Consider the following 23,715-nt stretch of genomic DNA (forward strand, 5'->3'; position numbering starts at 1 on the left):
CCTGAGCACGCACTGATGACCAGGTCCGCTGACCGCGCAGGCGTGACGTCAAGCACGCGCGTCACGCTGCATCGCGGCCATAGTCGGCCAATCTGGCCGATCTGGCAGCACATAGCCGGCCAATCTGGCCGATCTGGCAGCACGCACCAGCACAGCGTGACTCCGATGCACCCGCTCAAGGCAAGGCTAGGCCACGAGCGTCGCCCTCGGAGGACGGCACAGTCATGCCAGCAGAATCGGTCGAGAACTTCCGCCTTCACCACCTGTCCAGACGGACTCGTGTAGCTGCGGAGGGGGCTACGCGCACCAGAGCCGCCCTATGAGTCGAACAAGCTGAATTTGTTAGTTATTGGGCAGGACAGGCCGCAAATGTGACAACTTGCCACAGCAAGGCGCACAAGGCTCCACCCATGCGCATGGCGAGTCCGAGCAAGCATCCCTGCTATTCAATGGGCTGTTACAGATAAGACCTCCGCGGCAAAGCGAACCTTTCATAGCGCGTGATTCACCATCCCAGTTTCGGCAATGCTGACAACTGACTGACGTGGGTTGGGTAGGTGAACGCTGCGTGTCTTCATTAACATATCATGTCGTGACAGATTATCTCCTCAGTCAAAAACACATCGTATTGACATTCAAAAATTCGAAATTGTAGTGTCACAGCATGCAAGTCATATGACAACAATATCTGGTCTTGAAAACAGTTCGTGACAAATCAGGCATGTTACGTAATGACCAACGCATCACATGTTGCCGGGATGTGTGCTGTCTAATTCGTGGTAACGGATTCCCCTTGTTATGAGAAACTCCACAGAATTATCAAATAAAATATTGTAAAAGTGGATCACATCTGTAGAGCACCCTGCTTGTTCGCGCATTTTAGGGACTGGTGGTCTCGTCATTTTTCACTGTTCAGCCCGCACCACCCACACGCTCACAGTCTTACGGAAGGATTGAGACGAGGCATTAGTTCCACAGCTGAAATGTTTGTTAGAACTAACATCCTCGTCTGGTGTGTTGTATGCTAACTCACCAGAGTAGAACGATAGTCCACCGTAAATAACCATTGCAGCTTACGCGTCCTTAAAAGCCAATAACTATCGGGGGTGATAATCCGAACAGTTAGTTAATCCGTGGCCCACACGCTTGTCTTGGGAACCCACAGCCGCCAACGCATACGCATACAAGCTGCTCAACGAGATACCTATTTCCCGGAATATTGCAATGCGACCAAAAATACCATATCCCCAATTTAATCAATTTTAGACCATAAAATATGCAAATTTTGGAAACGTTGCAGACGCAGACTTCGACAATCCAAGGAAGCAGCTCTACGACCGGAGATCAACATAATCTGACTGGGCATAATGGGCAATCGTATCGGCTCAAGACGCGTGCCGATGCGCGTAACGTGCCGCTCTTATTCGTTCGCAGACCATGGGCCCATCGGTACAACACGTCTCATAGCCAGTACGCAGACCGTGGACCCATCGGTACAACACGCCTCATAGCGAATACGCAGACCATGGACCCATCGGTACAACACGCCTCATCGCGAGTACGCAGACCATGGACCCATCGGTACAACACGCTTCATAGCAAGTACGCAGACCGTGGACCCATCGGTACAACACGCTTCATAACGAGTACGCAGACCATGGACCCATCGGTACAACACGCCTCATCGCGAGTACGCAGACCATGGACCCATCGGTACAACACGCCTCATCGCGAGTACGCAGACCATGGACCCATCGGTACAACACGCCCCATAGCGAGTACGCAGACCATGGACCCATCGGTACAACACGCCCCATAGCGAGTACGCAGACCATGGACCCATCGGTACAACACGCCCCATAGCGAGTACGCAGACCGTGGACCCATCGGTACAACACGCCTCATAGCGAGTACGCAGACCATGGACCCATCGGTACAACACGCCTCATAGCCAGTACGCAGATAATAGCAAGACATGCAAGGATGAATTTAGGCAATACAAGTACACTGAAGCGCGGCAATGAACCGTACGTTGCAAGAAAACTAGAAACGATCTCCGCCGTGGGACTCGAATCAAAGGAAAACGAAGGTGGAAAAAACGAGGGAGTCACCAGAACATGCGAGAAGGAAAGGAGCGGTAGCCCAGTTGCTGAAGAAGCGGAACCAGGCAGCCAACTCACTCGAGATACTTATGGAGAAGAAAACGCAAAGGGCATTGGCTAAACGTAAAGAGGGTTCGTGCAGGAGAAAAGGTGGCAAACGCCGTAGGAAACGCAGATGGCGGTGATGTATGGACCAGAGTGGAGAGAAAGAAAAAGAAACCGAAGATACGAAAATCTGGAGCAATTCTGGCCGGTGAAAGAAACGTAAGCCGCGTCAAAGTAGCGGCCATGGAAAAGTTTATTTTCGACCAGAACGTATCTTTTATTACAACGATGAGTGATGAACTTGATGAGAGTTTAAAGAACGCCGTCACGAGAACTAAAGCGAAGGAAGGATACGTTGTGGTCCATACTGAATGGTCCCCCGAAGGAGGTCCCTTGCCCCCAAAGAAAAGTAAGGAGTCATTACTGTTAAACATAGTGGGTCGAAATGACTTCCAAAATGAAAAAGGCCTCACCATGTTTGGTTTTGAACGTTTATTCTTTCCAGAATCGACTAGTGTCCAAATTGCCTAAAAAAAGGATTCTACCTACGTACTGTTCCAGTTCCATCATCGCCTTTCAACACTACTCGGAGGCCCTGATAATGCTATTTTTTCTCGTTGCTATTCTATCATATTCTATTTTTCCTATCAATGTAAAAAGTGCGAACTGAAACATGCGTCCAACATACTTTCTTCAACACTCGAATCCTTGTTATACAGCGTTCAATGAAACTTGCAGATGCCTCGCCATTTTCGTCTGCCAGTTGGCCAACGCTTAGTATTAGCCACAGCGTCGACGCCGCGCGGCCAAAGCGGCCGCGGAGTCTGCAACGCGGAGCGTAGAGGTGTTTTTGCTGAGATTTGCGAGTGTGCAAAGACCGCGTAACATCATTTTTCTCACTTATCGCCTCTGAAAGAAGGTTGATCATATCCAGACAAATATTGGCTGGCTATGTCAATTCAAATTTTCACCCATTTCCATCTTCGGTTGACGTTCACGGGGTTCTTAATATCTCTGTAGAATCCGGATCAAAGTTGTGATGAAGGATCTAACTTCGGTCGGTTTAAAAAGAGTCTCTCTCTCTCTCTCTCTCTCTCTCTCTCTCTCTCTCTCTCTCTCTCTCTCTCTCTCTCTCTCCTCTCTCTCTCTCTCTCTCTCTCTCTCTCTCTCTCTCTCTCTCTCTCTCTCTCTCTCTCTCTCTCTCTCTCTCTCTCTCTCTCTCTCCCTTTCTCTCTTTTTTTCTCTCTCTCTCTCCCCAATTTTATATAGGCTGCTCAACTTCCTAATCAGCAGTGCGGAGCCCAAACATCGGAGAACGCCGGGCAGCCAGCTGCTCCACACGAGCGTTCGCTGCCATCGCTGTACCAGCGGGGCATGTTACTATGACGTGGTGACTGCTGAGCTGAAAAGTCCAAAGTCCCGTCTGGTTCTCCGGATTAGCCTCGCAGGCAGCTGGAGGGGACCGGATTTCTGCTGACCTTAATAGAAGATGGTGGTTGCTTGCAAAGCACCTTGACGTCATCCATGCGGTGTGGATCAATGCGGTAAAAATGCTTCCGCTGGGGTCAAGATAAGGGTCTTTTGTACAAGGCCTTTTGTCAAGCCCTTCGAGATCGGTTTCAAGGGAAGCTTGTGGACGTGGTAGAATCCCGTTCGGAAACAAGAATATCAAAATATGTGCCTGAGATGGGCAAGGCGTGAGGGCTTTTTCTCGTGAGACCGAAAACCAGCGATGTTCCTTAGTAGGGTCCAGAGGATAAACAGACCACCAGCAAAGGTCGTGTCACCGCGGTTTCTAAATACCTGCACGTGAAATTCATTCGAATCTTTATCGTCATCAGAAACAACCATTGATACATTGAAACAGAAGAACCGCAAGTTCTCCCCAGTTGAATGTAGCCGAACGGCAATTTTTGGCAACTTTTCCATTTTATGTTTATGGAAACAATATTAAAGCTTCGGAAAATAGGCTAATTCGGACCTCGAGCTCTCAGATCGGTCAATTTAGCCCGTATTAGTCATTAAGTGTTGGCTCTATGAGCGTTACCTGGAAAGAAATGCTGTGTCAGTGATCTGCGTACTGCCCGGTTTCAAGCATCACTTTGGTTAGGTGTTAAATATCATAGGATGTGATAAAATATCAAAAATGACTAAATACCACTTGACTATCTTGACCATCTTGGTAGTGTGGTATGATTTTCAAATGTACTGAATATCATAAATTGGCAGAGCTGTTCACTCGACGCGAGTAACGGATCGTGTGAAAGCGGTCGGGATGCTGCTGGTTCCGGACCTGCCTGGATTTGTATTCGCAAATGGGCATCATCCCACTCGTCAACGGCATTAGAATCCCAGAGCCGCCACGCCTTTCCGCGGCTACGGTGTCCGTACGCCACGGACGTCGTAGCCCGGCTTCATGTTCCTGGCGCTGGTCATGGTGTCGGGCGACGTGGCTTTCCTGCTCACCCCACGCGGCCCCACTCTGTCGCTGCCCACCGTTAGCCACCTGCGGAAGCTGCTTTTTGATCCCAAAGTCGTGTTCTCTTGGTATCGATGTCTCAGCCGCCTCCGTGGTCTTGGGGGAAGATGCTGGACTCGTAATCCAGCGGCACTGGGTACGAGTCCCAGAGTGGGCGCATTGTTTGACCCGACTGAAACGGAAAGGCCAGCTGGCAACTGGCCAACGAGGGTCAACCCAGACCCGAGGCGGCCGTGTCGCAGCATTGTGCGGCACGTAAAACCCTCCGCATTCCTGTCCGGCGAAAGGGCGGAGGCAAAATTAGCTGTTGAACTGGACGGCACGCTTGGGTGGTGGGTTCGGGGTACACGCAACAAGCTATGCTTAGCAGGTACTCTGAATCCGAAATCACCCATACAAACCATTCGGGATAAATTTATAAAAAAAGAAAAAAAAAGCAAGAGCTACTACCAACCGAGCTGCCGACCGGTCTGCCGGCCACCCCTTTGACCGCGTCGCTGTCTACTCGCTGGCCGCACTGCTTGCTGTTGGTGCGAGGCCCCGCGGCAGAACGCCTGCGGCGTGCACCACCCAGACTGTGACGGGCAAGTTCCTGGGGCATTATGTTTTGAGCTGCGGCGTCAAGGCATGTCTGATTCCGTGTCAGGCAATGCGGCAGATGCATGAGGAGTGCAACCATAGTAATCCAAGGCCATTGCATTGGTTCAAGACGTTTAAAACGGAGTGATCCTAGAATATGGAGCAATATAGACCAGAACCAATCCTTGAACCCACTACCACTATGCAGAATGTGGAAGTTATTGTCATGGCAGCCTGGGTTTAATTCTGTGGCGACATAACTTCTTCCGACCAATTAAAGCACGTATGTGATGTCCGATTTCGCGGCAGTTCTGAAAGGCATAGGATCTGCACTTGCCCGGACCGGAGATATAAAGAGCGAGACAGGACAACAGCTGTCCGCCAACGCGTGAAAGCCGCTGCCACCTTGGAACGGTCTTCGAGCCGTCTATGTGGGTTACCTGGGTACATTTTCATAATCTTAAGTCTATGGTTAAAGCTAAAACCGCGAGAATTGACAGATTACCTATTTGTCCCATTTGCCATTTTGGCAGTGCTTACTTATTACTGTATTCCGCCCTGTGTTATTGTAAGTCTAAGATTGCGACTAAATTGTTATGTGTTTTAAAATTTCATTTCAGTCATTGGAGCATTTGGTCTGTTTCAATCATTGTATCATAAATGCCTTAATTGTACATTCATAATTGCAAATGAAGCTGTAGTTACGTTATTATGTTTGTTTCCTATAATTTCATCTTGGTCTCATCAGTTCTGGATTCGTGTTCAAATTACCTGGGAGATGATTCGGCCAACCGGTAGTCTTTCTCATGAATACTGTTACAAACCATTTCTGTTTGTAAGTTGTGATTTGGAATTTACAAACTACAATGCAAAGGTATAAGAAACTGCCTTTTTGAGAAAGAATATAGGTTGTAAATTATTTCCCTTAATACTGATGCGCATGACATCAATAGAAGTTTTAAGTAGCACCTGGTGAAGCTACCGTTTTAGTGTAGCATATGACATTTTGCCATTGAACATTTGGTGGCAAATCTGTGTAAAGTCGAGTCACCCACATCGCCTTGGCTTTCTGGTGAATAATCTTCTTAAATAATCTTCTTAAATCTTCTTAAATAAATATATAAACATGCATATATATATATATATATATATATATATATATATATATATATATATATACATAGGCAACAAATTCATGAGGCTCCATTTATGGAACAAGAGACTCGTTTCCTGCATCAGATGGCCGCGGTTCCAGATTAGGATGTCCTGTTTTGGGATAACAGGGTCTCTTGTCTAGACTTAGAGACGCCTTCGTGAATCGGAAGCATCCTGTTCTGGGTGAGGAGGACGCTCTCGCCTAGACTTGGAGACCCCTTCGTGAATCGGAAACATCCTGTTCTGGGCTAGGACGCTTTTTGCGTAGTGAGGTACGTTTATGGAACAGGAGGCCCTGTTTTAGGATAGCGAGACCTTGTACTGGATAATCGGAAGAGTACATGCTAAATTTTGGAACTGTCAAAATATGTTTACTTGGATATGATACATTTGGATATTTTCTATCGTGAAATCGACACTGCTCCCTGTGAGAAGGCCCTATTTTGCTTTCAGGGAGCACGCTGGAAAATGCTGCTCCAGCTCAAAATTCGGGGCGCCGTCCCTGCATACTATCTTAAAAGTTTGAAGCCACGTAAGTTGTTCAGTGCATTACCGAGGAACATTGTTCGCACAGATAAAATAGTAGTAATAGCCTTATTCCTCGTAGAAGAACCAGGAGAATGGATGTATGGTTGGACTGATATTTCGGCAACATGTCTTTGTTGAAACAATAACCATAGTTGATATTTCCATTCTCCTAGTTTTTTCTCCGAGGAATAAGGCTATTACCACTGTCTTGCCAGTTTGAAGCTACTATTAGCATCAAGTTGATTTTGTACCAAATAGCATACTGTGAGCAAATGATGTTCTTGTGATGACAACTCCCTTGAGGCCCGATGTTTGTTAAGCCAATCTGCGTATGTTGGTAGGCTTTTCAAGAGATAACACAGGTGGGAGTCAGGGAATAAAATGGACCGAAATGCGTGGTAGTCTTTTGAAGTACATGGTGGTCGAGATGAAAGGAACCAACTTTTTCCTCCTCTGTGGCGCAAATGTATTCGTCGAAAATTCGTTACCCACTGTGGTGGCATTCCAGTGACAACTCAACGGCAAAACACGAACAGCAATAGTGACACAGTGGCAGTGGCAGCGAAAGTGACAGTGACACAGTGGCACTGACAGAGCGACAGTGACACTGTGACAGTAACATATTGACAGTGGCACAGTGATAGTGACACAGTGACAGTGACGCAGCGTCAGCGATACAATGGCTGTGGAAGTGACACAGCGACAGTGACACAGTGACAGTGACACAGCGACAGTCACAGTGACAGTGACACATTGACAGTGACACAGTGTCGGTGATACAGCGACAGTGACATAATGACAATGGCACAATGAACGTGGCATAGTGAAAGTGACATCATGACAGTGACAGTGATTCACTATCATTCAAATCGTGACTACTTACGATGCACCAGGACCAGATGGGCACCCTGGCGGCAGTCCAGGTTGCGCAACAGCTGAATATGCAGCAGGTAAGCCCTACCCCCCCCCCCCCCCCATCCGATCGTAGGATTGCGAACAAGGACAGAGCTGTGTGGGGATCGCCGCACGTGCCGCGATGCTCGGTAGGGCGCACTCTGCCTTCTGGCGTCATCTGACCGTTAGCGCCGCCGCCGCCGCCGCACGCAGACGGCAGACCACTGCCGGCGGGGACGAACAGCGAACGCCTAAAGCGACTCGAATTCATCCCGCGACGGGTGAATAAATTGGAAATCAGGCACTCTCTAACAAGCGGAGCAATCGGGATGGTCGAGTACATGTCGGGGCGGGACGGTTTGAAGTACAGGTCAGCGGTACATCTTTCGCCAGCTTGTACCACAAACAAGGGTCTCGGGGAATGGAAGCAACAGATTCTGTGTCATAGCCTGCAGGGTGAAATCGACATTGGGATGGCACTAATCGGCCTTTGCAAAGAAATCTGGCCATGTGCGCACCTTTCACACTTCGAGCTTACTCAATATAATAAATGCCTCTTGGTAGCCTCGTTTAGCCTCTACCCCCCCCCCCCCCCGGGTACAATGAAGGTCATTCATTATCAACGTGAGAACTTTCACCTCATTGTACCGAAACTCGTAAAGTCCAAGACCTTTCTCGCTCATATCAATTTTCATCACGTCGTAAAGCAGCGGTCGTGCCATTTTTTCCTTAATTCGGGCACTGGAGAACTGTTCGGCCACCAGCCTTTGCCTACTCTGTCCTCCTAGCTATTGACATGCCTGTTGAGAACGTTGTGCAAGTTCAGGTCCACTGTTACACATACGTACATCCTGGCCATGTATACGAAAAATTGTTCCTAGCCTTTCGTCTGTGTCAGGTCACGACAATCCGCATAGAAAGCGCATTGGAACCTCAGGGAACCATTCATGAAATAAATGCACCTATTCTCGTTGATCACCTATGATCCGTTTCTTCAACGGAGCATACCACGTTTTTGTGCTTTTCACTTGTCGCTACATCAGACGCGCATGATTTCATCAGCGGTGCCATTTTCTTGAAATCCTTCTGAATAGCACAGAATTTGATTCGAAGTAACCGACCAGGCAGACGGTATTCCATTTGATTCTCTGTTCATCACTATGAAAGTAATTCATTTCCTTCGTCTTGTTTTTTCAACATGTGTGTTCTACAATGTTTGAGACACACTTTTGTGTCAAACTGTCTGTATGATAGATGCGAGCACGAAACTATTATACCACGGTTTCAACCAAACGTTGCACTATGGTTTTGATTTCTATCTTATGGCATTTATCACAATGGTTGTTTTCAAGGCGCACTTTGGCTTTGGGAATGGGAGTATCATGTGTTCCACGTGACGCACTGGTTCGAGGCTTAACCAAAAATCTCTCGGTAACAATCCTCTGCCCGCTGGTTCAGTCACAAATGTTATTTTTATTCGCACCAGTGGAATTGGGCACAGACGTTGTTATGACGACAGTGGTCGCGTCTGCAGAGAAGTAGCGTTGTGCTGTCGTAAAGGTTTTACAGCATCGTTTTTACTCGAAAATAAACACAATTAAATTTTTTATTGTATCTGAACGGTGTTGCAGCGGCGCTATTCACCGCTATTATTGGACGTAACTTGTCTGTAGTTTCACTAGAGGTTTCTAACATATTCTTAAGTGTGCCACAAAGGTGGAACACTTTCCTCACTCTAAAAAGTTTTTTTCTGTAAAGTGCACAACATTTCAACCGTTTCACAACGTTAGGCTGCATATGGGCTTGAAATGAGAAAATGCTCCTAATAAGTAAAACAATTTTGTGACCGACGAAAGGTTAAAACGGTTTTTGACTTAGCACATCGGGGACAACAGAAAAAAAGCCGAAATCTGGGGATATATTGTGAGGGAAAGTTACTTCAATATAATGGGCTCAGTCCCCCAAACAATTTCAGAAGACAACAGCGTAGGGCCCTACGAGTCCATGCAAAGAAATCGAGGGCAATACCCACGAGGAGAACGTTGTTTATTGTTGCGATTGTCATTAGCGATCGGAGCGCCCCAACAAGTGGACATATAGGGTCCATGGAGGGCGTAATTGACCCTAAATCTCACCAACTACCAACCTTTTAATCAGAGAAAAATTACTTTATCTGCTGATGAGCTCTCCATTTTTGCTTGCGCTAGCTCTGCGTCGCCTGGGGGCTCGAGAACGACGAATTTTGTGTTCAAAACCTGCGCCCATCCGGCCAGCTGCCGGCCCCTTCTAAGTCCAAGGGGCAGGATCCCTGCCTCCCTCTGGGTCAAAGACGCAGGCAGGGGGGGGGGAGGGGGGTACAGGTGGAGCATGTCCCTACCCCTTAGGTCCCGAGTATCCCGAAGGGCTCCCCGTGACCGATGATTAATGACCCGACTTTAGGGCCCGGGCCGATTGAAGAGCAAGCCACAGGTCGTGTTAAGGGGTCCGGCCTACTTTTTAGCAAATGGTAACTGGAAACCGGTCTGCAAGACCAGCCAGCTCCCTAAATAGCCTATCAAACAATGCCGTTGTTGGCAAATGTAGTCATGATGGTTTTTACCGCCATGATCGTTATTCGAAAACGGGCACCATCTTGTTTATTTTGGAGTAGGAAAGAAGCATATCAGGTGTTTTTCCTACGAAATACAGTGAAAGTGACTGGTCAAGTTCATGGAATACAATCTGACATTGGTCAAAACCGCAGCCACGCTTTCCAATGTTGACACATTAGATACTTTTTCCGGTATTATATAAACATTTCGGGTAAAAAACATGGGTGTATAGAGCTCAGACCATTTTCTGGGCATGCTAAGTTCAAGGGAAAGTGCCTGACTGAAATAGCATAGTGCCATAGGTTAACTTTACAGTTATATAGCTTGCGGCAAAGAAACTTTGTAGGCATACGAAAAGTAAGGTTTTCCTGTTTTTCGACTTCCTGACATGGTGGCTATTCTGGAGTTGGTAGGCTTATATTAATACAAAAACAACGCATGCGAGACATTCCGCTGCTGCGTGGCGCTGTCCAAAATCCGGGGGTTAATTAGCCTTGCACGTGTGTGAACGTCAAAGGCTGAATGACTACGTGAAATTGTGATGAGGGGCAGCAAGTAACCAACAACATTTATTGGTAAAGCATTCATCTGAGGTTCTAAGCAGCTGTTTTCGCCACGGTGGTTTACGCGTTATGCCATTGACGGCGATGGCATCACGTGCCGAAACTCGTGTCAGGACAAAATCAATGCTGGGTCAATGCTTGAAGTTGTTTATTAGCCAATTATAAGCTGGATAGAAACAGTTTATCAGCTAATTGTAGGCAGAGATAGGTGTGCAGCCACCTCTTTCGTCCATTTAGTTAGGGCTCCACTGAGTTTGGAAAGTTTGGTGGCTCCTTAACTTCTGGATGGCACTGTTGGTGGCATGTTGTTTAGCATGAGATGAAATAACAGGCTTATTCCAAAATAAACAGGATATTCACTTTCTTGGTTTCTGGGATCAAAATGCATAAAATATGTGTTATGCTGATCATGGTGATCATGTCTAGCATAGGAGTGATGTATGTTATTACAGTATTAATTTTTAAGTGCCTAGATTATTTTGGTTTGGCCTGGACTGAGTTTAGGGTATATAAGCTTAAGACTCAGCACATTGATCACACTGTTCAGTGCAGTGATGCCCCATACAGTGGTGGATCAATTGGAAATTGTGTGTGGCATGAAGGTGGATATGCTCCCCATACAGTGGTGGAAGTTGTTCATGTGACATGAAGCTGATAATGGTGACAGGTGATAGCCTGGTTGAACAGAATAATTTATTCCCCTTACCAAAGGCATGGATGATATTTAACATCATCTAGCCATCACTCATGCAAATGGCCATATTCTTGTTTAAGATCAGCTGTTTTATATATTTTGTAGGATGTGATGCTTCTGCATGCTAGTTTTGGATGATATGATATATGTATATATATATATATATATATATATATATGTATTAGCAAGTTTGACATGGCACAACTCCAAACTGTTTCAAACTGTGAGTTGTGCTAGGGCTTAGGATTGCAGCCAGAACTTGTGACAGGAGAGGCTACCATGATTTGGGAGGGGGGAGGGGCTCATTTTCTATGAGCAGGTCCCAGCCTCTCTGACAGTGCGTGGGCACTGAACAGACCAATAAACCTCAGAAACTCTAATAGGTCTGTCCAGTTAAGTACCTGAAGTATCAATGGGCTATCAATGTTGGTTTGCTCTTGTGCCTAAGACAACTTTTCAGCTTTCTTTTTCAGCTTTTTGGGACAACTCAGTGTGCCTGAGATCTAAAGCCAAAATAGGCTCCCTGATTGCTAATTTTGGAATTATATTTAGCAGTAACTGGGTGAAAAGCTGAGCTCTACCCTGATGAGGGTCATGAGCCTGATGAGCCTCTCTGTGGCCTGCCACTGCCAAGGTTTCAGAGAAAAGATGGTTTGAAACCAAGTTGTGGCATGGAAGACTAAGCTTTAAATGCTTGAAAGTAATTGCTTCACTTATGTGATATGCCCTGAGTATCCATGGATTATTCAATAAGGATGTGTGCCTAAGGTTAAGGTTAAGTTTTCTTCTTTCTCTGCATGCCTGTTAAAATGTACCCATGGTCTGAGATGTATCATATTATTACAATTTTTGTTTCCATTCTGTCTCATTCTTCAGTACAAGATATGATCTGTCACTGCAGCTGGCAAAAGTTGATAACTAAATTTTTTGCTGGTGCACCCACTGCTTGTCCATCACAAATTTGTACAAAGCAGTAGAATTGCAGTCCTTTAAGATTACAAGATTTAAAGGTTGATATTTAGTACTTATGTCTAGGTGTGTTTTAGCACTCTAGTAGCTCAAGTTGTGCATAAGTTTATGACAAGGATGAAGGTTGTACCATAAACATTGCACATGAACACTCACATGTATTGCTTATCTCCTCAAGCTGTGAAGGATGGGATTGTGCAGTGTTACTGACTGAAAATTGTAGAGACAGAAAAGAAAAACGTAACACCAATGTGTGCCTTCTTGTGTCATGAAGCCAGTTATTTTCCTTATCAGAGCTTACATGTCTGCAGGTTTAGAGCTATGTCATCTTCAGCAGAAGTCATGAGCACCAAGGGAGACAAGGATGCGGAGGAGCGGCAGCTGGAGAGCCTGGTGTTCGGCCGCGACACCGATCTGGTCTCGCAGCTGCAGCGGCCGGCCTCACCGGACTCGGAGCTGTCCGACACCGAGGCGGACGGCCTGTTCCGGCTGGACCGGCGCGGCCAGGCCGATGCCGACGAGGAGGCCGAGGCGCCGGCGCCGCAGTCGCGGCAGCCCGCCTGGACAGACGAGGACGATGAACAGCTGACGGTGGCCGAGGTGGCGGCCACGTTCGCGCGCGACCCGGGCCGCCGCGCTGCCGCGCCCACCGGCGCGCTGTACCGCGCCGCGCTCGAACAGCGCTTCGCGGCGGTGGTGGGCGCGCCCGACTGGGCGCGGTTGGACCGGAAGCGGCGGCGCGACAGTGACGACGATGAGGCCGACGACCTGCTAACCAAGACTGGCCGCCTGCTGGCTGCGGACGGCGCGGCGCGGCTCACCAAGGGCACGCTGCTTACCAAGCGGTGCGCCGACCTGACGGCGGCCGCGCCCGACCGGCCACGCACCGTCAGCGCGCTTGAGTTCCACCCGCGCTCGCAGGTGGCGTTGGTGGGCGGCGGCGGCCGCGCCACGCTCTCGCTGGTGCAGGTGGACGGCGCTGAGAACCCGCTGGTGCAGGCTGTGCCGCTGGACGGGTTCCGTGTACAGTGCGCCCACTTCACGCGCGACGGCCAGCAGTTGGTGGCCGGCTCGGAACGCAGCGGTCACCTCCTGTGCTACGACATGATGGTCGGGCGTACGCAGCGTGTGGAGGCCGGCCGACGGCTGGGTATGCGCGCTGTGCCGCGGCTGACTGTCTCGCCAGACGGCCGCTGGCTGGCGGTGCCGGACGCGCGCGCCGGCGCCGTCCACCTGCTGGCGGCGCGCGCCAAAGAGTGGGTCGGCTCGCTGCAGGCCAGCGGCCGCGTCACAGCGCTCGCCTTCACACCGGACGGCACGCGCCTGTTCACGCACAGCGACGAGGGCCACGTCTACGAGTGGGACGTGGCCGCGCGCGCCTGCGTGCACCGCTTTGTTGACCAGGGTTGTCTGGCCGGCTCAGCCCTGGCTTGCGCGCCCGACGGCCGGCTGTTGGCCTGCGGCTCGGCCTCAGGCGTGGTGAACGTGTACGAGACGGCGGCGGCGCGCCGGCTGCAGCACCCGCCGCCCGCCAAGGTGCTCGACCACCTGACCACCGGCTGCGACCAGCTGCGCTTCAACCACACGGCCGAGCTGCTGGCCATGACGTCAGCGCAGAAGGAACACGCCGTCAAGCTGGTGCACGTGCCGTCGATGACGGTGTTCTCCAACTTTCCCGGCTGGTCGACGGCCGTGCATGAACCGCACTGCCTTGACTTCTCCCTGCACAGCGGCTACATGGCCGTGGGCAATAACAAGGCGCGTGCACTGCTCTTCCGGCTGCAGCATTACGACAACTACTGAGCCCGGTGCGGGGCCGGCTGGCATGCGCTGCCCTTAACATGGGCTCCTGACACTGTTTGCTGATGGCAAGCGCCTTTGGAAGTGTTGAATAAAACTGCTGTGCTGGGAAAATGTTGGCTTTGTGGTAAAGCGGGTATTGTGCATTGTATGCCATCGAGTTTTAGCCTGTTATGTAGCCGGCATATTTGTATAATTCTTAAATATCCGACTAGCGAAGTGGTTTGGTTCTAATGTCACAACTCAGTTTACATGTGCAGAGAGGCAAAGACTCGCAGCGCTGCTGCGGTCAATTTCTGACGCGCAGATGACATGGCAGATGGTTTGAAATGAAACTGACATAAGTCGTGTTTTTTTACGAAAGACAGACACTCCGATTTATTGAACTGTAAGCAAATAAGGAAAAAGCTTGCCAGATGCGCATTGTATACAGATAAAGTAGGCACGGCTAGAAAAATGCGAGACAAAATGTTAGAATGGTGTCATCTAGGTAAGTGTTGGGCGTTGACAGCGAAGCGTATTAAGGGACAGAAAGGTGGCAAAATCGGTGTAAGCCTTTTCCAAGCAACATTTAGAGCTAAAGACGTTTTTTTTTCCTACGTTTAAGGCCTGTTGTCCGCTCTGTCTTTCTCACGGCATACTCTACGGTCCCTGATGCGTTGAGCGATAATCACGTGGATGCGGATTTTCCCGTCGTAGCGCTGGCGTCGACGGTTGTGGATAGTTATTTAGGATATGGTAGCAATGAATGTAAGTGAACCTGGCGTCATAGTTCCAGACTCGACGACTAAACATGCTTTGGTTTGCACGTGGAATAAGAGTGTACTGGGTGAGCTTTGTGTGGTGCAGTTTGTAGCTCTTGTATTGGTATCGACAGCGTGGATCGAGGTGTTTTTTGAGAGTTGTGTGTGGTAAGTGCCAGCATCAAGGCCCTTAAGCCATTTTGGGGGGGATGCGCAAGGAAGTGAACCATAGAAGCTGGAAGGCAATGGACATCGTCTTTGAAATGTGGGGAAGATGATTGCCCTTACACCTCAGAGATGCTGGAAACAGGTTTTGTTACTATGGCTTTCAACCTAACCATGCTGAAGATTTTTACCTTTTCTTGAAATAATGCATACATTAAATGTTTATGGCTGGCAACACTCAGAAAATAGACCTATTAGAAAATAGACCTATCTTCAAAATGAAAATTATGACAATTGTGATAGACTGGATATTGTGACAATGATGGCACAACATGGATGCATTGATGGATCAACTTTTTGAGTTTCAGTTTCTTTTTTATGTTGGTTGGTCAGGGTGTACTTTCCTACCTAACATTAGAAAAAATCATTGTACACCATTTGTCATGTTTAAGGCAGGACATATTGTGAATAATCACAAAACAGGTAGATTCATGTTCTTACCTTCAAATTCTTTATAATTACGATGGTGGGCTCCCGAGCGCCGCACACACACAGCGCCTGTGACACCGGCGCCATTACTGCACGAGGTCACAACATTACTGCACATCAAGCAGCATCAAGAACCATAAAAATGTACCCCGCCAAGGTAGCAAGAATCCATGAAAATGGATCCTCGACGCCAACAGGACGATATGGATCCTATGAACTTCCCCTATACCAGCAGTGTGTGCATCATTAATCAATAGCATTTATGTACAGTAATAGCCGAACTCTGTGAAATGCATAGCTATGTCAAGCATGTCAGCATTATCAGGGAGATGGCCATGTCAGGGGTAGCAGGGACATAGTGCAACATGTCCCTGCTACCCCAACATTCAACAACATATACATCACAGCAACACATACATTCCAGTGCATGTATGTGCAAGAATGTGATAGACTTGTTTTTGTTATTGTTTTTCAAGAAAGGGACACTGTCTTCTGGTCTAGGGTTTGAAGAGAACATAGTTTGCCCCTTGGCAGAACATCCTTGAGGATTACTTACCCATGGTGATGCTGCTCTTCTATCCATTACAGTGTTGTTGGCTTTTCAGGTATGATCAAGCATGATCTCCTCAAAGTCTCTGTCAGAACAATTGGCTGAGATCACCAATCCAGTGCCAACCATCCATGACCCAGAGGATGACATTTATGAAGGTAATTATCTTGCCAGATTTGTAAAATTAAAAATAAATGGACTTTGAAAAATGGGTACTCTTGTTGATTCTGTCATTGCCTCAAGTCAGTTGTTAAAATGTATTGTTACCATTTAGGGAATTTGCTGATCACCAGCCTGCAATGTTCAGTGGGAGGCTTGTTTTATCTTATTGTATTCACCATATATCCAATTGGTGGCCAGTGCTGCACCAGAGTGACACATTGCCCAAAAGTCACAGCATCTCAGTTAGCAGCTGCTGTCTGCCCTGCACATGGCCCATGGTGCTAAAATTGGCACTGGCCCACCGCAGAGACAAGGGCGCAGGTGCTGGACCGCGACGCCGAGCTACCGGCCGACGAAGAGGTGGTGCCGTCCCGGCTGCGGCAGCGCGCGGCCGCCCTCCTGCCCGACACCGACCCGCGCTATGCTGGCCGCACTGTCTCCCGGTGAGTCTTCCAGGGGTCCACAATCTCCTGGTGAGTCCGCCAGGCGTGCGTCGTCTCCTGGTGAGCTTCCAGCGGTGCGTCTTCTTCCAATGAGTGAGCCAAGGATGCGTGTCTCCCGGTGAGTCTGCCAGGGGTCTGCCTTCTGACGGCGGGTGTGCCAGGTGTGCGCTGTCTCCCAGCGAGTCTGGCAGAGGTGCTCCACCCCCAGATGATCTCCAGGTGTTGCACCATCTCCCGGTGGGTTTGCCAGGGCTCTCAGCATTTCTGCCAGGGTTTCAAAGAGGGAAGGGTGTTTTTCAGAGACAGCACTTGCCTGCTGTCTGAGCTGCATGGGGTCTGTCGTCGCCGATAACGTCTCTTTGTGCTGCCTAGTGCAGGGTGCTCTTGTTCGGGCCAGTTAAAATCCCTAACGTGTGTATTTTCGATGATTATAAAATATCCGGGGTGAAGTAATAGAAAGTTGGAAGGGAAAGCATGAAGACCTTACACCAAAGGGCTTTTCTCACATGTTGTCAAGAACAGAACGCAATGGAAGGAAATATTACAAGCAAGCGTCAAAGGATTAAGAGCAGTGACTCGTCCGCGGCCTCCACCTCGCGCTATGTCCGACACGCGTCAGGGTCGGCTGCAGCTGCCCCTGGCAGCGGGCAGGCGGACTGACTGGCCCCGGTACCGGTCGGTCGGCCCGCCCCTATACACTGGCGGAGGAGCGGGCGGCACCGACTGGCCCCGGCACCAGTCGGTCGGCCCGCCCCTGTACACTGGCGGAGGAGCGGGCGGCACCGACTGGCCCCGGCACCAGTCGGTCGGCCCGCCCCTGTACACTGGCGGAGGAGCGGGCGGCACCGACTGGCCCCGGCACCAGTCGGTCGGCCCGCCCCTACGTGCTGGCGGAAGGGCGGGCGGCACCGACCGGCCCCGGTACCGGTCGGTCGGCCCGCCCCCGTACACTGACGGAGGAGCGGGCGGCACCGACTGGCCCCGGCACCAGTCGGTCGGCCCGCCCCTGTACACTGGCGGAGGAGCGGGCGGCACTGACTGGCCCCGGCACCAGTCGGTCGGCCCGCCCCTGTACACTGGCGGAGGAGCGGGCGGCACTGACTGGCCCCGGCACCAGTCGGTCGGCCCGCCCCTGTACACTGACGGAGGAGCGGGCGGCACTGACTGGCCCCGGCACCAGTCGGTCCGCCCGCCCCTGTACACTGGCAGAGGAGCGGGCGGCACCGACTGGCCCCGGCACCAGTCAGTCCGCCCGCCCTTACGTGCTGGCGGAAGGGCGGGCGGCACCGACGGCTTGGAAGCGCACAGGCTGTTTTGAAGTCGTTTTGATGTGACGAGAGCACCTGAGAGTGATTCAGCGATTTTGCTCCGTCGTCGACGCTTGCTAGGTACTGTAGAGAAGGGAATGGGTTTTCTTGCTTGGTGAAATGGAGAAGCGCGGAATAATTGGAGATGTTTGATTGAAAGGTTTGAAATGTAGCACATCGAAACGGGACAATTACGAGGGTATTGTACTGCAGTGTTGCCCAGGCTGTCACATTAGCAACTAGGGGTGGGGGCCTTTTCAGTGTTGAATATATGGACATATCGTTATGTTGAATCGGATCTAAGATGGCAGCATATAATTTTAACAGTCTTAAACCGTTGATGTGACGTTTTGGAAATTGTGCTAGCTGAATTGGAAAACTATCCTGTGAAGGTTTTGTGCCAGTTTCCCCAGTTATGGATTCAAGCTGGTGCTTCTACCGCCTGGTAGTTTCCGGGATAAATGCATGTTTGGGTACGTTGTTCTGTGTATGCGCACCGGAAGGAAGAGGGGCAGGGTGTGTATGTTTCTGTATAATGTTCGTGTGCTGTGATGTCTGGTTTCGAGGAATGTTTCTCATATTTCGTGGTATACGTGTCGCATATCGAGCTGTTTGTGACGTCCGGCCTGCGCATGGTATTCGTCATGTTTCGTGTGCCGTAACGAATACATACCAGGCTGGCTAAGACATGGACACACATAACCCCTTATCACTGACGCGTTGCCCTTCTAACCAGCGGTTGGGGGGAGCCAAAGGATGCATTGAAGGCGTTGAAGGGGTGACGGTTGCACATCCGTCTGGTGCGCGGAGGGGTGGTGCAGCTGCAGTGCTCGAAGGCCACGGCTGCCAGCGCGACTGTGCCCGCTGATCTTCGGCCACCGACACGCCTCCTCGCAGGAGAAGCCTGCTGTCTGCCAGCGACGGTGAGGACTCGGCGGCCGGCTCCAGCGACGGCGGCGGCGACAGTGACGCGCCCGGCGACGAGGAGGACAATGACGACGAGGACAACGAGGATGAGGACCAGCTGGAGGCGTTCAAAGCCAGGCTAAACGGTGCCGGCACGGACACCGGCGGGCTAAGGTGGGCGCCAGAGGTGCTGTTGATTTCTGAAACAGCCGGCGAGCTCATTTTGGAGCGGGAATGTTCAGAGCAGGAGTGTGTCCCGTCCCGGCAACGCAGCTGACGGCCGTCTGCCGAGAAACGCACGGCCGCCCTCTGAATGGCCCCACGCTCTCGCGCGGGAACGCGGGTCGAGGCGCCGACGCTCGGACACCTGTCGCGGCCAAGCCATACCCCGGCGTGACGTCACCGTCCTGGCCGCCGGTCGGGGACGGGGCAGTGGGCGGGGCAGGCACCAGCGGTGTCGCGCTGCCTGGCTCGACCCCCGCTGCTCCGGGGAACACGCGAAGGCGCACCGACTTATGTGGCAGGCTTTAATATCAGAACTGCGGCATTCAGTCGCTGGTTGAACGCCGCACGCAGTGGACCTCAAAGGGCGAAACTTTAAGATGGCGCTGACCAAATGTATAGTACCGTTGTTGGGACACTGTGAAGCTCAACCTCTCAAGCAAAATGCCTCGCCTTTTAAGGGTATCGTATCGAGTAAAGTAACTAACTAACAAAATACGGATAATCAAGCCACAGTTGGACCTTTGATCATCTAGCTACCGCGCGGTGAGACACGAAAAGGTCATTCTATGTCGCCTGGGAATGGGCCACACATATGCAACACACAGCTATCTTTCGGCGATAGACCCCTATGCCCCAGGTGCAGTGCGCCACTGACTTCGCCACATTATCCACTCTTGTCCACATTTCATGGGAAAGCGCCACAAAGCTTCCTTGCTGAACTCTAGTCAGCTGTTTTCATTTTTGTGGACGTCAAGTGTTCAGTAATTTTATTCCTTTTAATTGAAAAAGCGTTACACTTCCTAACTTTAGCTGTGGGCGCAAAATGACCTCCGCCGTTGACGCGCCCTTGAACTCAAATAATAATAATCATCATCATCATGATGGTTGACTTCTGCCACCGCTGCCAAGCCCTGCCGCTCAGCGGGACACAGTGCCACCGCAGGGGCAGCCCCCGATCAGCGAGACGTGGCTTCACCGCCACCTGGTTACCAAACATACCCGGGGACAGTCCCGAACGGGTCGGGCACGGCAGGGTATGTGGCGCCACATGGCTAGGTCCGGCCTGCAGACCGTTTAGGGATTCACATCCAGTAATGGGCGCTTGCTGTTTGGTACGTCGATCGGAATCTTTGCGTAGCTTCCGGGGTAACATCGTCAGGCTAGTTTGATAGACCGAATGGCAAACCATGGGCTTCGCTCCCGGTTTTCCTGGTGTTCGTGCATTTCCTATCCGGTACCAAATTAGGTGCCTGTCTAATAACGGAAGTGTAAAGAGGGTTTTTCTTGCTTTGTTATGCCAACTCCGTCATACGCTGTTAGCTTGTAAATCTTGGCAGGTCTTTCGTCACGTATGTTATATCTTTATATATGTTTTCGGTTTGGAAATTGTAAAAGAAGTTCTCATGGTGTGCTGAACTTTCCATCATCAAACATTCCAACCAGTCTGTTGGGAAATTATGTAGAAAAAGTGAAATGAATGATTAAATGTTTCCACGTTGACAACTTCACAAAGAAAGCATCTCGGGGAACGAAGGGTGGGACCTGAGTATGAGTAACGTTGGCCTTCATCACGAGTATCACGTTCATCCCGCTAGTCAGCTGGTTGGAGCTCCGGCCTGACGATCGCGCCCCCGATGACGGGATGGGTTCGAAACGCCTCAGACCCTGGCTATTTGCCCTTCAATGGAATGGTCAGTGGCCGTTGACAGTGGTCACGCTAAAGGTCAGGTGACGCCCTCGGGCAGGACGGGCTGATCCGAACAGTGCAGCGCGTTGAAGGGAACGTTCCACATTTGAGGAGGTTGAATAAAGCTTCAGATATGATGAGATCAGCCCACTTGTAACTATTGGTATGCGTAAGAAGAACAGACTGCTCTCAACGACAAAATTTAGCTTGTTAGTAAATATGCTCCTCAGTACGTCATGGTTGGATTGCGCCATGGAACGTGCATATGACGCCGATGTGCTGCCAAACCAGCCACGTGAAATTGCCACCCTAGCAATTATTTGCAGCGCTTCAAACTCGCCGAGAGGTGGCAGTACGGTGCTGAACGTGTTCGCTGGGCCAAATAGCAATAGGTGCTGGTGTTTTGGCCCTATCTTGTGGTGCTGTGCGTATTTATCCGTGAGTTTAAGATGTTTTCTTGTTCACACACTCGGTTATGGTGCTTTTCTTAGTTATTCTATTACAAGCCTCATTTTCGAGATACTAGCAACCATGCCACAATTTTCTACGATATATATATATATATATATATATATATATATATATATATATATATCACATATCACAAACCGTGAAACCGTGATTCGTGATTGAAATTTCCACAGCTTACTCAGCATTGATCGAGAGGTAGTTGGCGTCCACTCTATTTGGAAATCGTGCTCACGGACGCCGGATCTGGACGGCTCGACGATAATATTTGTCCTGGCCTGGAACGCCGCATGGCCTATGGGATGACAGGATTTCTTTATGTTGCTATGGCGTCATGCATGCCTGAATGGCCTTGAAATAGTCTGCAAGAAAAGTCTGCACTCCTTCGCGGATTTATACCTCAGAAATTGTAGGGTTTTAGGACTGAAGGGGGCAGCGCTGTGGGCTGCACCGAATATGCTTCAAAAGGACCAGTTTAGTTCAAAATCCCATACAAATGTGGGAGACTCCCTTTTTATGGGCGCCATATGACCAACGTAGCCGGTGCGCCCCAAAGCCCAAATCATCAGCATCGGGACACTCCCTTTAAACTTACTCCCTTTTACACCAAATTCTGCCGTCAACCTGGAATTTCACGTCGGATGGTGGGATCCAGAGCTCACGCTACAAATACTACACAGTGTTGGTTGTGATCCCAGTCATACATCTATTGGAAATGTTCGGACTGATCTTCAAGCAGTTGAATATGTGCGTGCATGACTTTCCGTCACCTCCCCTGTCATCGGAGATCAGCCGTCCCTTGCCATCGGAGGCTAAATCTTCGGTATAATGCTGCTGCTGGGCTCCTTCTTAACTGGCCGCGAGAAATGGTTGCAGGTCATTGTAATATGCAAAGCAGAACGAAGTGGCCAATAAAGAATGAACAAGGGAGGCCTCTCGGCAGGGGTGATCGATCATGGATCAAGAGATGATTCTGTATAACAAAATGTGGACGCATTGGACAGACCGCAGGTGGTCGTGCAATTGTCGTTTAGCCTTTGCGAAACGCGGCAAGCTTTTTCGTCCTTTTTCATGAAATCGCAGAACTAATGTAAGACTGGTTAAAAACAGTAGTTGTCCTAATGAACCGCTTAACCTTACTCACTTCGTAGCAGTCCAATTAAGGCAGAATCATGCCCCGGTCTTCGAAACGCCTTTGTGGCGAGCAGAGCCATCTTACTGTGCTAAGCATTCTCATTTCTTTCTGCTTTTAGTTCCCACCTGTTTTTAGCACAGCATTATTAGTCAGACGTTGGGCGGAGCGTGTTGCTGCACTTGTAGCCCACATTTCCATGACGTGCTCGGGCAGCTGGGTCATTGTATTCCTATTCTGGGACTTTGGTGTCATCTGGGATTTCGGGGAAATGTGGCTTATGGGATTGTAACCAGATATGAGCACGATTTTGGAAAGGTAGAGCGATTTGAACATTTTCCTAATTTTAGAAGCTCTTCCATGTTTTGAGCAAGAAAGGAATTTTGACGACTATGTCCAATGAAGTGTTTGCCACAGAGTCGTTAGACCTCTGCCCGATCTCGCCGGACTTCCGCTCAATGTCGTGAGACGATCCGGTCGGCGGCCCCCCGCGCCGTTACGGGACCCGTCACCTGCCGCGGACCGCCTGACCGTGCCCTGACCTGACTGTGACCCGCAGCCCGGACGACGCGGTGGAGACAGACTCCGAGGAGGCGGCCGAGAGCCAGCCGGGCCCGGCGTCCGAGGGCGGCACGGACGAGGAGGCCGGCTCGGAGGACGAGGAGGCCGGATCAGAGGGCGAGGACGCCGCCGGGAGCTCGGCGTCGGAGGATGAGGATGACGCCGGTGGCGCCACGCGCGACGAAGATGAGGAGGAGGACGGAGTGAACCTGACCGGAGACTCGGCCGGCAGCGACAGCCGGAAGGGAAGCGCCGTCAGGGCCCAGCTGGGTGAGTATCCCGATCCGCCGGCAAACGCTGGGCCGCGACACGTCTGGATATGTCGGGCTGGGGCGTAACCTGTGCCCGCCGCACTCTGTTGAAGACGGCGACGCAATGCTGGAGCATGGCGACGGTCTCGCCAAGTCGGTCCTGCCGCTGGACGGGCCGTACGTGTTCAGACCTCCGCTAAACGGATGCCCAGCCCAGACCGCTGCGT

The 23,715-nt window shown here is 50.3% G+C and overlaps 2 protein-coding genes across 3 annotated transcripts in view; both read left to right on the forward strand.

The window, feature by feature from the left end:
• The first annotated feature begins 10,858 nt into the window (after positions 1–10,858).
• On the forward strand, positions 10,859–14,816 carry wcd (U3 small nucleolar RNA-associated protein 18 homolog wicked). Of its 2 annotated transcripts, none has more exons than XM_037232361.1 (2): positions 10,859–10,948; positions 12,911–14,816. In XM_037232361.1, exon 2 carries the CDS (start codon positions 12,921–12,923, stop codon positions 14,400–14,402), a length of 1,482 nt encoding a protein of 493 aa, XP_037088256.1. In that variant the 5' UTR covers positions 10,859–10,948; positions 12,911–12,920; the 3' UTR covers positions 14,403–14,816. The 2 variants fall into 2 exon arrangements, with proteins under 2 accessions (XP_037088256.1, XP_037088257.1); XM_037232362.1 differs by having other exon boundaries at positions 10,866–10,948; positions 12,937–14,816.
• A 403-nt stretch (positions 14,817–15,219) lies between these two features.
• The window catches only part of Aatf (Apoptosis antagonizing transcription factor), a gene marked incomplete at its 3' end in the record, with an annotated part of 12,481 nt that continues 3,985 nt past the window's right edge, over positions 15,220–23,715 (forward strand). Inside the window, exons 1-5 of the mRNA XM_037230701.1 lie at positions 15,220–15,310; positions 16,402–16,504; positions 16,816–16,951; positions 19,156–19,338; positions 23,236–23,507. Of these exons, the coding sequence (XP_037086596.1) occupies positions 16,414–16,504; positions 16,816–16,951; positions 19,156–19,338; positions 23,236–23,507 (682 nt within the window). The remainder of the gene's footprint in view (positions 15,311–16,401; positions 16,505–16,815; positions 16,952–19,155; positions 19,339–23,235; positions 23,508–23,715) is intronic.

This window comes from Pollicipes pollicipes, unplaced genomic scaffold (genome assembly GCF_011947565.3).
Source record: "Pollicipes pollicipes isolate AB1234 unplaced genomic scaffold, Ppol_2.1 Scaffold_6686;HRSCAF=7923_pilon_pilon_pilon, whole genome shotgun sequence".
Taxonomy (NCBI): domain Eukaryota; kingdom Metazoa; phylum Arthropoda; class Thecostraca; order Pollicipedomorpha; family Pollicipedidae; genus Pollicipes; species Pollicipes pollicipes.

Excerpts from the sequence above, each read along its gene's own strand:
- wcd (XM_037232361.1), top strand. The coding sequence starts at position 12,921 with ATGTCATCTTCAGCAGAAGTCATGAGCACCAAGGGAGACAAGGATGCG.